This window comes from Ovis aries, chromosome 12, assembly GCF_016772045.2.
Source record: "Ovis aries strain OAR_USU_Benz2616 breed Rambouillet chromosome 12, ARS-UI_Ramb_v3.0, whole genome shotgun sequence".
NCBI classification, from domain to species: Eukaryota; Metazoa; Chordata; class Mammalia; order Artiodactyla; family Bovidae; genus Ovis; species Ovis aries.
In genome coordinates, this window is record NC_056065.1 from 48984553 (window position 1) to 48998811 (window position 14259).

The 14259-nt window shown below is 61.0% G+C and overlaps 1 protein-coding gene across 3 annotated transcripts in view; it reads right to left on the bottom strand.

The window, feature by feature from the left end:
* Window positions 1-14259, bottom strand: part of PRDM16 (PR/SET domain 16) — a 337617-nt gene that overhangs the window by 23709 nt on the left and 299649 nt on the right. For 2 of the 3 annotated variants that reach the window (XM_042257375.2, XM_027975736.3), the window contains exons 6-10: window positions 13219-13432; window positions 11239-11386; window positions 10631-10784; window positions 5343-6756; window positions 1982-2069 (exon numbers count right to left, since the gene is read on the bottom strand). In XM_042257375.2, the coding sequence (XP_042113309.1) occupies window positions 1982-2069; window positions 5343-6756; window positions 10631-10784; window positions 11239-11386; window positions 13219-13432 (2018 nt within the window). The remainder of the gene's footprint in view (window positions 1-1981; window positions 2070-5342; window positions 6757-10630; window positions 10785-11238; window positions 11387-13218; window positions 13433-14259) is intronic. The other variant, XM_027975737.3, reaches the window with a different exon arrangement.

A 14259-nucleotide genomic window follows, 5' to 3' on the forward strand; every position in this document is an offset into this window, starting at 1 on the left:
GCCACAGGCTTGCCTGGGGTGGAGAAGGGAGCTGCTTTCTCCTGGCTTTGCTCATTTCCACCTGGTGGGCAGGGTTCTGACTAGAATCCTGTGCCTGCCTTGGGGCTGGGGGACAGAAGCAGGGAAGGGGCTGGCGCAGGCCTTAGCAACACTTCTCTCCACCTGAGGCTGCCTGCTGCAAGTCAGGCCCTATGGGAGGCTGGGATGAGACTGAGAAAGGAAGAGTTTTCATTGTGTCTGGAGTCCCTCAGGGTTTAGGCTGGGGAACAACTGAGTGGTTAGATAAGACACCAGAAAGGGGTTAACAAACAGAAGATGGGGTCCATCCTATGGCTGAGGCCTCCCTTGACCCTGGGCTGCCACCTAGACCCTGGCCAGCTCTGCACAGTTGCAGGATTTGGGCCTCACCATCACTATGGGATGGGCATGCTCCCCCGTTAGATGCATGCTGCTTCCAGCTGTGGGTGGCCCACCTGTCTCCACTGATGGACAGATGGACACTGCCTGGCCCCTCAGATGCATCCCTAGATGATGGGATCTAGGCACACAGACTGCTGCCTGTCTGCCAGTGGGCTCAGTTTTAGCTGCAGCCTTGGGAGGTTCTGGGACTACTGCCCCAGACTCCCCGGCCCAGAGGTGGTGAGGAGCAGTGGCTTGGCAGACCGCCTCTCCCTGCAACCCCAGGGGCTGCACACCTGCATGTCGGGCCTCAGAAATGAGAGGCAGCTGACCAGAGCATGTTGGTGTCTTTGTGCATTGTGACCCCCGCGCCCCCCCCCCCCCAAGACTTTACAGTGGCTGGAAGCTGCCCTGTCCTAGTGATGGCCTCACCTCAGACCATTTCATCAGGGGACTTACTAGTCACCTTTCCCACCCCCAGCCCCGGATCTGGGCTCAGGGGTAGGCAGCAGGGGTGGCTGGTTGGGGGAGCAGGCAGCAGAGACAATGGGCAGCCAGCCCCCTGCCAGGTCCCTCTTCCTCAGGCCTGGGAGGGTCCGGCCTGCCCAGCCCACTTTGCCTGATCAGATATTCCCAGCCAAGCTCCCGGACAAACACAAACACAGGATGTGCCTGGCTGGCTTGCCTGCTTTTTCCAGCAGGGCCCGAGGAAACCAGGGGAAGTTCTTAACCAAACTCCGAGGCCCTCATGAGACAATGGGAGGCAGTAAGTTTAGCTGTGAACCCAGGCGGGGTGCAGGTTCCACAAACCACGGGTTTGTCCCAGGCGGGAAACGCAGAGGGAGAGAACAATGCCCGGGTCTGGAGTCTGGGTCCAGGCTGGCCCACAACTCAGTCCTGAGTCTTCTCTAGCTTGGGCAGGGGAGGCCCGTGGGTCTGGGGACAGGCCGGGCTCCAAGTGGTGAGAACAGGGGCACAGAGTGCCTGCAGGCTTGGTGGGGTCTGTGACCACTCCCCAGACTTGGGGGTTCTTTTTCCCAGACTCCTGATTCTAGTCTCGACAGGTGGCCTCGCCACTCTCTGCATCCCCGGGGGAGGGCAGTCCGTCTGTCTACGACTCCCTGGGATCCCCTGAGCTCGATGCCTGTCCCTCTGCTGCTGTCCTGCTCCCTGCCTCCGCCCTCTGCACTGCCCCTCCTCTGCTGATCTTTCCCCTTAAGTGCCCCCATGTCCCTTGTACCAGAGAGGTTGCTGGCGTCCACACCTCCCTGGCTCTCTCCTATTCATTCTCCCTGTGGTCCAAATGTTTGGATATGCTCCATCAGAGCTGCAGCCCACTGCTGCAGGGGCAACGTTCACTACTCCTCCCAGCCGTGGATCGAAGCGGGCACCTGTGGGCCAGTGTCCCTGGCTGCTTCCTAGGGCTCCCCCGCCAAGGACCACCCTCCTGCCTCACCTGTCCAGCCCTGTCTCATCTTCCCCAACCTCACAGGGATGGGTGGGTGTGCAGGGACGGGAAGCAGAGACCTGCCTGGGGCTTGTGGCTGGGCCTGGATGGACCTCAGGCTCCCGCTGGCCTTACCTGGGGGTGGAAGAGCAGCGGGGATGGCCTCAGGTACTTTTCCTTAAGGGCTCCCACTGGGTCGGTCACCTTCCGCTTCTCCACCCTGCTGGACAGCAACACAGAGGGTTACGGACCCCACTGAGCAGCCCAGCACTGGGCGGGGAGGGGCTGTGGTCCTTGCCCCTCCTGGCACCCACCTGTGCCCCATCGGTCACAAGGTGGGGGCCTCACCTCAGAGCCCAACTTCCACGGGCCCTGTGACCACGTCTCACCTGATGCCGTAAGGACGGTCTGTAACCCGGCTGTGCACTTGCCTGTCTGAGCACATGTTCCCCACACCACATCCAGGTCTGGACCCCTTCGAGTCTCCCCAGTGTCCCCCCAACCACCCAGCTGCCAGCACCCATGCATGTGATGAACGCCTGATGCCGGAGCTAGGACTCTTCCCTAAGGGTTCCGTGTGTGGCAGCCTCTGCCCACTGACCCATTTGCCCAGGGAGGGCTCGGCCCTGTCGGGGTGCCTGGGCTCCCCAACAGCGGAACATGGGGCACATGGGGCACATGGGGCTGCCACCTACACCCAACTTCCCTTTTCTACTGAGCCCTTGGCACAGGTGCTCTGTCCAACTGGGTGAGTGTATGAGCGAGCAGGGTCCAACCGGGCAGGGCTGTGTGAGTGATCAGCAGGTTTCTGCCCTGGGGAGGTCTCAGAGCCTCCCCACAGCAGCCAGGCAGTGTCTACCTAAAACCTCAAGACAGCTGCTGGAGACAACAGTTCCAGAATGTTCCCCAAATGCCAGTACAACTGCCAATCACAGCAAGCGGAAGAGGAGGCTGTCCCTCCTCCCCTGACCTCCTCCTCTCACCATTTCCCAACGAAGCCCGCCTCAGTCTCCCCCATGGGAGTCGAGATTTATATAAGGCGACATGGGAGTCCTACCACCTCTCTGCAGGCAGACACGGCTGCAGGGACCGCCACCTCGTCTGTCCAGGGCCACACTCCCACCCCTCTTAGGCTCAGCTCTGCCCCTAGGCGACCTCAGGGCTTTAGCAGAGGCCCCGTTCAAAGCTGGGCTGGGTTGGTCTTTCAATAAGGCCCCCAGGGTGGGTGGTGTGGGCGGAGAGGAAGGGGTCTCACAGTGAGGCAGGGGGTGTTGAAGATTGTCCTCTGCCTTCTCCCGCCCTCTGTGTCTCATGCAGCCCACCAGGCTGGCTCCGTGAAGCCCCTGCCAGCTGACCCCTGACCCCCAGCAGACGTGCGCCCTGCCAAGGTACACGTCTTGCTTTCGTCATCACAGTGTCCCTGGCCTTGTCACAGAGCCAGCAGCACGTGGAGGTGAGAAGGGCAGGAGGGTTGGGGGGGCGGGGGGAATCAGCCTGGTGGTGTTGGGGTTCCTCCAACTGGGGGGAAGGAGGGTTACGGGTATGTGTCCATGGTCACACCTGGGGGGGCCTGTGGGGACACTGGGGAGTTTTGCTGGAGTCACCCCAGGACCAACCAGGAGCTGGGAGGACCTTGTCCCCTAGCCCTTGGCCAACGTTTACACAGGCAGTGACTGTTGCCCACACCTTCACTTGGAGGGAACCTTCTCGACACCACGAGTGTTCATCTTGACTGGGCTCAGGGGGCGGTGGGGAGAGGTTACCCCATATCTGGGGCATTTTGCTGGTGTCTGTGTGTGCAAGTGGGGACCAGGCAGCTCCTCCATCAGCAGCTGTACCCTAAATCCAGAGGGCAAGAGCCCGACGCAAGCCAGGTCTCAGAGAAGTTTGGGCAGGAGGAGAGGGTCGGGGGGCCCTGGGGCCGATTCCTGCTTCCAGGCCTGACTGGCTGCCCTGCCAACTTCCAGAAAAAGGCCCAAAGCCCCGAACCAGGCTTGCAGTGGGGAGGGGAGGGGTAGAGGAGGGCTGGGGGCTGGGAGGGGAGCTGGGACAGGGTGGACAAGGAGGCTGAAGGGAAACAGTTAACCCAGAGCCTCTTACAGGCCTGCTGGCTCCAACTCGGGGGGCTTGACCAGGAGCCTTGGTCTCTAGGTCTCCAGTCCCACCCCTTCCTCTACGTGAGGGCTGCTTGCTCCTTGCCTCCTCTCTTGAACCCCAGCTATCCCCTGTCTCCCACACCCAGTCCCACGGATTCACTGGAATTGGCAGCTGCCCCCTGGGCCTTTGATGGGCATGTTCACCCCCAGAAAGCCCGTGAGCCACCGTCAGTGGTGACAGGCCTCTGATCACTTTCTCAAACCATCTGTGGATGGTGTGTTTTTAAAGAAACACCCAAGGGACCATTTTTCAGGTTTCCTGTGATGACAACGCCAAGACCTGGCAGGAAATGGAACCAGCTACAGACACAGGCCAGCCAGGGCCCTGGGTGAGCGCAGAGCGGGGGGACCTGGGTGGGTGAGGAGGGCAGAGCAGGAGGCTGGTCCATGCTCCCTCCTTCCTGTTGCTGGCAACCCTGCCATCATTCCTCCCGCTGCACCTTTGCAGGGGTGACCTCACTTACACACCCATCCCCAGGCCCTGCCTGGTCCCTGTGCTTCCCATGAGCCCTCAGAGTGGCCACATGCTCTCTGCATTCCCATGTAGACACACTCACCTGTGTGCACGGGCCCCTCCCACACAGAACCATGGGCCTGTAATAGTGGCTGAAGCACCACACCTGCCTGCCCCTCCAGGCCCCTCCAGGCCCGCCCATGGGCACAGCTCCCTCCTGAGGGCTCAGCCTTCCCAGCACCCTGGGACACGTGCAATGGGGGCCAAAACCCCCTGATCAAAGCCTGCTCAGAAACTGGGGAGGGGGAATCAGTTGGCCCCTCACCAGAAGGTCTATCAGAGGGCTGGAACGCTGATGTTTTGCAAACCTTCCAGAGCTTTCACCTCTCTCCCTCCACCTCCTCCCTCTGGGGATAAGTGGCTCCTCTGATCGCCCCTAGGCCAACAGGAACCCCAGCTGTGGCTCTGGAGAGGGGCGGGGCCCGTGTAGGGGCCACAGGGCAGTCGCAGGGAAGCAGAGATGCTGGAGCAGACCTAACAGCCAGGAGTGTCCTGGGAGGCAGAGTCGGTCCAGACAGGGAGGCGGGAGACACCAGCAGGCGGGCCTCTGGGGTGGAGTCTGAGGGCAGGCTGGGGGCAGGGTTCAAGGGAGGGCAGTGCGTTTCCCAGTGGCATCTGAGAAAGGGAGCCAAGTGTGCCCAGAAGACCCTGCCAGGCGCCCACCCTAGGAAAGGGCCGAGCCGGGCCTGGACTTCAAAGCAGCACAGACCCCTCCCTGCCCAGAGCCAAAGCACCTCCTGAAGCTGCAAAGACAGGGGGACAAAGCTTGGGGGAGCAGGGGAGGTGGTCCCCAGGGAGAGCACGTGAGGGCGGAGCGTGTGAATACCTGTAGATGGGGTCCATGAAGAAGGGCGATGGCTTGGCGTAGTGCAGGGGTGGCTGCTGGGGCAGCTGGGCCGGGCATGCCTTGGGCAGCCCCTCGCTGGGCCCCAGCCTGCGCTCGCCGTACACGTGGTTCTTGCGGGGCTCCCGGGTCCCTCCGTTCTGGCTGGCCCGTGCACGGCTGCCAATGCTCAGGTCCAGTGGCTGCTCCTCACCAGACACTGGGGCTGGGGGCACCTTGGGCGCCGGCAGGATGGGCTTGGCCTCTTTGGGTTTGGTGGTGAGGTCAAAGGGGGACTCGGCACTGGGGCCGCCAGCCTTGAGGGCGTCCCGGGGCGACTTTGGCTCGGCCTTGACCAGCAGGTTGTGGGTGAGGGCACGGTCCGTGAAGGGGTACAGGGAGTGAGGGAGGTGGGGCAGGAACTGGAAGGGGAACACGGAGTGGTAGGGCAGCGCGCCCAGCTTCTTCTCCGGTACGCCCATGAAGCCGGGCCCGAAGTACTTCTCAGCGATGGACGCGATGGCCTTGATGGAGTCGCCTGCCGCGCCTGACGCTGTCAGCAGCTGCTCCTGGGGCGGCGGGAAGAAGTGCTGGGAGTAGAAGACGGGAACCTCGCCCACACTGTTGGGGGCGCCTGGGGGCACCGTGCTGCCCCCGAACTCTGGCTTGCCCTCGGCCGCCTTGCCCTTGTCCTTGGTCTTGTCACGGTCACTATCCACATCGCTGTCTAGGTCGGAGCCTGTTCCCGTGGTCGTGTCCAGGTCGGTCCCAGTCGTGGTGTTGATGTCCTCGAAGTCGCTGCCGTCTGACAGGTCGCTGCCCCGGGGCTTGAGCTTGGTGGCATACGCCTCCTCCAGGTGGCCCTCCAGCTTCTCCTCGGGCCCCGCGGCCGCTGTGGTGCTCTGGCTACTGTTGCTGACAGCGGAGACAAGGGGCAGGGCCGGGTTCCCCAGGGGGCTAGGGAGCTTGGCGTCCTGCGTGTGGTTCAGGGGGCTCTTGAGCAGCGGCGTAGGAGGTAGCAGAGGCGGCCGGGGGTACAGGGATGGAGGGAAGATACCCGGGAAGCCGGGCGTGAGCGTGGGGAAGCTGGGGGGTGCCGCGGAGAAGGGCAGGCTCCCGGGGTGCGGCCTGGAGGGGAAGTACTCGCCGAAGCCCAGGCCGGCATGGTTGAGACCGGGGGGTGGCTTGGCCTTGTCCATCAAGGGGCTGGGGGTCAGGGGCAGGCCGGGTGCGAAGATGCCTCCCGGCGGGTAATGGTTCTTGCCCTCGCAGAAGCGCCGGTGCTTGTTGAGGGACGAGGTAGTGCTGAACATCTGCCCGCAGTCCTTGCACTTGATCTGCGTGCGGCAGTCCGCGTGCATGCGCTTGTGGCGGCACAGGTTGGAGAACTGCGTGTACGACTTGTGGCAGACCTCACCTGGGGCGGCAGGGCAGAGACAGCGGCGTGAGCGGAGGCGGCGGGGGCCCGCACTGCCCGGGGCTGGGGCACCGGGGGTCCGGCCGGGTGCCTGGAGTGGCGTGCGCCTGGATGTGTGTGTGTGTGTGTGTGAGTGCGTGTGTGCACATGTGTGTGCATGCGTGCATCACTGGGTATGAGCGCCTGCATGTGCGCTCAGGAGTGTGCATGCATGTAGATATGCACACAGGTCTATGGGCACGTGCGCTTATGTACATGAGCGTGTCATGCATGAGTGTGTATGTTCACAAACACGTTGCACTCTAACTGTGTCATCACATGTACTTGCACACATCTACGCACACGCACCCTTCCCTGGGATTGGTCTCTGGTGACCAAAATGGATTGGTGACGATGTCCCTGTGCCTCCCCTGGGGTCCCTGGGTGGCCTGGGTAGATCTCTACCCACTTCAGCCTTCTCCACTGGAGAATGGGCCCTGCTGCTCTGTGTTCTCCTGATCCCATGAGTTTGTCAGGTGGGACTGAGGTCTTCAAAGTTGCTCCCAGAGACGGGCAAAGACACGGCATACCCTCATGTAGGCAGCTGCACCTGCCCATCCAGACTCCCCACCAGGTCTCCCTACCATGCCAGCCACACTGTTCCAGCAGAAGCGAGTAAAACAACACCCCCTGGGCTAGGCCGCCCACTTCTAAGGTTTAAAATGCTCTCAGCTTCCCCCCTCGTTCTGCCTCCAGCCCTGCCTCCCAGGACAGGGAGGCCTCAGGAGCGACCAGCCCCTTGGGGTTCTTAATCCCCAGGCCTGGAAGCAGAGCTTCTGGCTGTGAGATCAGAGTCTGGGGGTGGCTAGAAGGTGGAGGTGGGAGGGGAGCCCCCGAGGGGGCTGGTTCCACATCTGAGAAAAGTGAGACCTCCCCAGACTGGGATGGAAAGGCTGCTCCAGCTCTGTGGGTAACAGGAGAGGGTGGCGGTGAGAGCCGAACGGCAGGCCCTGCAGGCCCTGGCGACCCAGTCTCACCATTTTCCCAATGGTGAGCTGAGTGTCGGCCAACCTCCAGTTTTTCTTTCTCTTCTTGTTTTCCTAACCAGCAACAGAGGAACACACACACACACACACACACACACACACACACACACACACACACACACACTGTCTGTCTCTCTCTCTCTGCAGGACGATTTGCTTTCTAAATGCAGCCCCCGTGGAAACAATGATTTCAACGTGTTTCTCGCTCTCCTCACACTCTCGTGGCCTGATGTCATGCGAATCTCGCTGGGAGCGCTGGCCCCGAGCTGATCGTGCTCTTTAATCACAATATCTATTTATATTAACGGCTCTGCCTTCCTGGCTGTCTGGCTTGGCGGGACGTTTTCAAGGCTGAGGGGGAAGAGCACTGCCTCGTTTAATCAAATCTGCCCTTTTTGGGAGGAGGCTGGTGCAGAGGGGCCGCTGCTCCTCGGGAAGGTCTATAAATACCCTCAGGCCGCCTGCCGACCCTCGAGGGAAGAGAGGCCACTCCCTGGCTCAGGGCTCCTGGCCAGACGAGTGACACCTTGCTACGTTCCCGGCCCTTGCAGAGGCTCAGTGACGCCCTCCGTCCCCCACAGTGGGGCTCCGTGGTACCTCATCAGTGGCTTCTGCCATCCTGAGCTTGGAAATGGCACCCTCCCAGGGCAACTCCCGGTGTGTGTGGTGGGGGTGGCTCGGGGACCAGTGGCCATGCCTGGGTGAAGGGAGCCTGGGACCTTTGCTTCCCATCCACCCAGTTACACGAGAAAAGGGTCCTGATGAAATGCTGGGGCTACAGAGAGGCCTCTGGGAGACTGAGGTCCCTGGCGAGGTGGGTCCTGGTCCTGTGATGGCTGGCAGATCTGGCGAAGGGAGCTGGCTTCCTGCAGGGGCTGGGAAAGGCCCAAGCAGCCCACCATGAGCTGGACATGGGACCAGTGCCTGGTGGAGCGTACCCGTGCCCTGCGGGACGCAGAGGGACCCTGGCCAGTGCTTGTGCTGGCCAGCAGTTTCTTTTCCTGTAGAGGATGTGCACACACACACACAAACTCACTCTCAAGAAGTGCATTTCCCTGACTGAGGGAGTGGGTGACCCAGGTGAGATGGGGGCTCAGTCACCTCTAGCAAGATAGCTGGAAGCCTAGGTTCAGGGCAGTGGGCAGGAGGTGAGCACAGCCCCAGCTACTCAACAAAGGCCTGACCAGCCAGAAAGTATGGCCTCTTTGGGGGAGCAGTCCAGTCCTGTGAGACCCCCACATTGGTGAAACCACTGAGACCCAAGTCCTCAAGTTCCCAGAGTTAGCTCCTCCCACCCCCAACATTGATGTGCTGGGACCCGAGAGGTACCAGGCCACCCAGCCTGGGGTCAGCAGCCAGGCCCCTGGAGCTGCAGCGGGGCCTCAAAGGCCTGGTCACTTCACACTGCCAAGACTGTTTCCTTCCCTGTCACTTCCCTTTGGTTGGGCACAGTGTGGTCCCTGGTCCGTCAGGTTTTGTAAGGGTGCTGTGAACTCATGTGTGTAAAATGATGGCTCAGCACAACCTCATGTGGAGAATGACTCAGCGCAATCTTATGTGAATGACCCTTAGTGTGGTGCTGATGTGGAGGATGAGTCGGGACGAGCTGGTGTGATGCTGACTCAGCAGAATACTGGTGCGAACTATGAGTCAGGACAACACTGGTGAGTTAAGCTGGCTGATGAGTCAGCTCTGTGTTGGTGTGAACAGTGACTCAGCACAATCTTATGTGAATGACTCCCAGTGCAATGCTGGTGTGAACAATGAATTAGGTCAAGGTCCTGTGAATGCTGACTCAGCAGGATGCTGGTGTGAACCATGAGCCAGGACAATGCTGGTGAGTTACGCTGGCTGATGAGTCAGCTTTGTGTTGGTGTGAACAGTGACTCAGCACAATCTCAAGTGAGATGACTTGGTGCAGTGCTAGACAGAAGAACCTTCAATATCTCCTAAACTCTGAGAAGTAGGGTCATGCTCCTGCATTGGCCCACTAGATTCCCAGGACCTAACCCTGTGACCTCTGACTCCTCTCCTATTACTTCCCTCCCCAGACACACCACAAGCTCAAGGCTTCTGTGCTCACAGTGCCCTGTCATGAGCCTTCTTGGCAGGCACCCCGTCGTTCTCACCCCACCCCCTGCCCACCTCCTCGAGCTCTCTGCCAGAACTTGGGTCACTCATAGACCATCCCACCTCCCAGCATATGGGCCAGATGACACCTACTTGGGCACCTGGAGAGCCTCCTGACCCTCCAGCCCTCCTCCCACCCTGGTGATGGTTTAGCTTCCATCTCCTCCACTGGCAGGTCAACGGCATGTGGACAGGGGTCCAGTTATTCATGGCTGGCCCCTGCCACCCAGGTTAGCACAGGCATGCAGCCTGGGGTCCCCAAAGGCTGCAGGTGAGTGGGAAGCACTGATATTATCACACCTGCTGGAGCTCTGGGCAGCCCGTGTGGGGTGGGGAAGGGGAGGCACGGAGGGAAAAGGTAAGTTGCAGGTCCTTCTCTGCAGGACCACAGGGATCTTCACTACCCACTGCCCACCTGTAGCCACTGGACGAGTGAGCCACAGGGAGGACCCAAGGGGCGCAAGAGGGGAAAGTGAGGCCAGAGCAAAATGGATCCCAGAGTAAAAGCGTGCGAGGGAGCAGGGTAATGATAAAGTGGCGCCAGGAGGCAGCCACCCCTGGGCAGAGGGATTGGCAGCTGCCGCAAGTATTTTCTGGACAGATGGGGTCCCACAAGCAGGGAAGAGCCTGAGGACTTCGCCCCCTGGCTGACCCCCAAGCACGCCCACCCTGGGCACGCTGGGAGGGAGCTGGGCGGGGCCGGGCGGGCCCTCACTCACATATGAAAGGTTTGACGGTGCTGTGGATGTGCTTGTGCTGCTTGAGGCCCGAGGAGGTGGCGAAGGTCTTCCCGCAGTCTGGGCAGGCGTGGGCCCGGGCGCCCACGTGCTGAGAGCGGATGTGTCGCTGCAGGTTGCTGGGGTCCGTGAACACCTGGGGACACAGACTCCGGCGCGTCACATTCTGTCGGTCGCTCCCTGTGGACCCCGGGTCAGGTCACGGGATGGGGGTCTCTCTGGGGGCTCTGCCCACCGCCCTGAGCCTGGCCAGACCAGTCTCTGCTGGGGCAGTGACATGCTAGATGGCCTTAGGTGGGCTGTCAGGCCTCTCTGGACTCTGGTTCTTCAATAATAATTCTCGAGAGAACTGTGGCCCTGAGGGTGCTCCAGACAGGAGCTCAGAAGCTTTAAGCTCCAGGTCTTTGACCCAGGAGTCTGTCCTGCCATGTAGGTGGGAACCCGAGAGGACCTGGTCTGGCCGCCCTCTCCTTCCCCATTGCGCAGCGCTGCACACTTCCTGTCTTCCTCTCGAATGACTGGGGGCCCGTGGTCCCCACGCGTGCTCTGTGTCTTGGCTCGGGTGGGGCCGGCGGGGTGAGCCCGGTTACCTTCACGCAGTTTTCACATTCGAAGCGCTTGCCGCTGTCGTGGGACATCTGGTGGCGGATAAGGTTGGACTTCCAGTTGAAGGCCTTGGGACACTGGTCACACTTGTACTCTCGCTCCTCCGTGTGGACGACCATGTGCTGCTCCAAGCTGCACATGGGAGACCAGGATCAGCAGGGGCCCGGAGGGTAGGGCCTCCTCCCCGCCCCTCAGAGCCCCTGCCACCTCCTGTTCCCAGAGCGGAGAGAGGCCTGGCAGCCAGTCTGTCTGCCTCCTGCCTGGACAGGGCACTGCGTGCACCAGCAGACACGGCCTTCCCACGTTGGATGGCAGGGGGAAGCCAGGGCATGGATGGAGTTCGGGCCCTCACCCAAGACCACCCGCAGGCGTCCAGAGCCAGGTGGGGCCCCAGTTCACACTTCTGTATTTCAAGACAAACTTCCCCTTGATGCTAACCTTGGGCCTAACAAAAAATGGGTCTAGAAACTTCCAACATTGCTACGAGTCCCAGAGGAGCCCCGGAGTTGGGGTGTGGCCCAGGAAACCCAAGGCCACCCCTTTGAGTGCCCAGAGTGTGGCCCCCGGCCAAGCCAGACTGAAAGGCTCCCCGCCACGGACACACCACAGGGGAGGCGGGAGTGAGCAAGGGGTCTCCAAGTGAGATGTGATGGCAAGGCAGGCACAGCTGCGGGGAGGGGTGAACTGGGATGAACAGGCCGCCTGGAGCCCCCCCACCACCACCACCACCTCGGGGGATGCCCCACTTCTCCTGTCCCAGGTATGACCGTTAATCTTCATGAGCAAAGCAGCAATACATCACGGCCCGTTAATTACGGGGCCCAGCCATCCATTTAGATCAGAAACGCCTGGTTCTCCAGCACCCGGCAGATTGTATCTTTTCCCCTGTTGTTAATTGTGATTTATGTGTTTATGTAAAGAAAACACGGGTCCTCTTGAGCAGTGCTTACTGCCAAGGGCCTCGGTCGGGATTTGCCCAAACTCTTATTTTCTCAGTCATCCGTTCTGGGTGGAGGGTTTCCCGTCCCCAGGGGGCTGTGACAGGATTGGCATTCAATTCCCCTCCATCCTACAGCCAGTTAGTGACCTGATGGGGTTTCACTCTGACTTTGCAGGGGCTGCCCCAGAGGAAATCCTCAGAGGTCGAGGACGGGCACCGGTTGTGAAGGTCTTCACCGGTCCCTGAAGCCTGGGGACTTTAGGGCCTGGTTCTCCCCCCTGGGGTCCCCAGCTCCCAGGTCCTGACTCCTGCCTTGCCTTGGGGCCTGGGAGGCTGTGTCCGACCATCACATGGCTGGCTGAACATCAGTGCCCACATCCGTGAAGTCTCCTGGGTCAGGTGGAGGCTTCCATGGGACACAGAGGCTGGTACCTGGGGTCGGGGGTGAAGGGACCCCTGGGTGGCCCCTTCCTGCCCACATCCACTGTCTAGGAAGGAGTCTGCATGTGTCCAGAGGGTCAGGCCACTCCAGAACCCCTTGGGCAGCGTCCCCCAGCCTGGCCCTGGACCTCACCCTGGAAATGGTCCTGGGGCTTGACCCTTGCATATCTGGGGGCCTGGCCTGTGTTCCTGACTTCCTTCAAGTCTGTCCCCATAGCTCAGCCCTGGTGACATGATGAGGGGTGTGCAGCAGTGGCTCCAGTGGGTGCCTTGAGGATCCTCTGTGGGTGGGGAAGCTCTGACCAGGGGCTAGGCCTTTAGGGTCAGGGTGTGAGCTGTGACCTCCAACTGCCAGCTTGTGGGCCTGCATTGTCCCCAAGAGCAGATGAGTGGGCTGGGTTCCTGCCCAAAGGCATATCTCCATGCCATTTAGGGCCTTGGCTTTCTCAGCCTGGGCAGGCTGGAGGGCCCAAGGCTGACCTCTGCCCTTCTCAGGGCTCCCCCTGTGCTCCCAGAGCCAACTGACCCAGCTGTCCGTGATGCCCCTGGGGGGTGAGGGAGGCGGGCGGGGGAGGGGCTGCACCTGTATTTGGTGGGGAACATCCGCTCGCAGTCCTTGCACTCGTGGGCCTGCCCATCACCGCCGCCACTGCCCAGGCCCTCAGGCTTGAGCTCCTCAGCGAGGCCCTCATAGAGCGCGGCCCCCACTGAGCTGCACGCGTACTTCTTGTGGCGCCGCAGGTCCAGCTTGGACGGGAAGAGCTCGTCACATGCGTCGCAGCGGAACGTGGGCTCCTCTGCAGGCGAGAGAGGACCAGCGTGGGGAGGCGCTCAGGACCCACCCCAGGCCCACCCAGGCCCGGGGGCTGCAGGGGGTGCGGGGAGCCCGCGGGCCTGCTCCCCAGGCTCCGGCATCCTTCCTGCTCATGTCCTGTGCTGAGAGAGGCTGCCCCAGGGACCCAGAGGGACCCTAGAGTCCACCATAAGGAATTCTGAGGAGTGATGGGCCCTGCGCCGGCCGGGAGCAGAGAAGGAAGCCAGGCTAAGTGCTTTGTATATGAATTAGGAGGAGAGACGGCTGGGCTCTGGTGCGTATCATAAACGACTGTCAAGGTCAAACAAATAAAAAGGAAGCGGCTACTATGAAGTTTACGAGGCAGCATACTGCGGACCCTGCCAAGCCAGACAGCTTGGAGCTGTGAGTCCCGCGGAATGACCTCCGAGCCATTCTCCGCCCGTGGCTGCCTGGACCCAGCTTCTCCCCAGAGTAGGGGCCCCCTCTCCCCTGCCGAGGACCACCCCATGTCCCCCAGGTCTGGATAGAGAACCTGTACAAATGAATCAAAAGGTGTTCTTGTGAGTGGCTGTGTGAATGCGTGTGCTCCTTGTGCACGGGTATACAGCTGTGTGTGAACATGGGTGAATACTCCAGCATGTCTGCCTCCTTCTCGGGGCACTTTTGCACGGGTGTGCAGGCATTTTCGTGCATTTGTGCTCCTGTTTGTGCTGGTGTCATGCGTATTCCTGTGTATGTGTGCACGTGTTTCTCTGTGGCTAGCTTCACGCGTGTACGCCTGCATCTGTGCATGTTTGTGTGTTCATGTGTGTGGTTACTCAGCACATG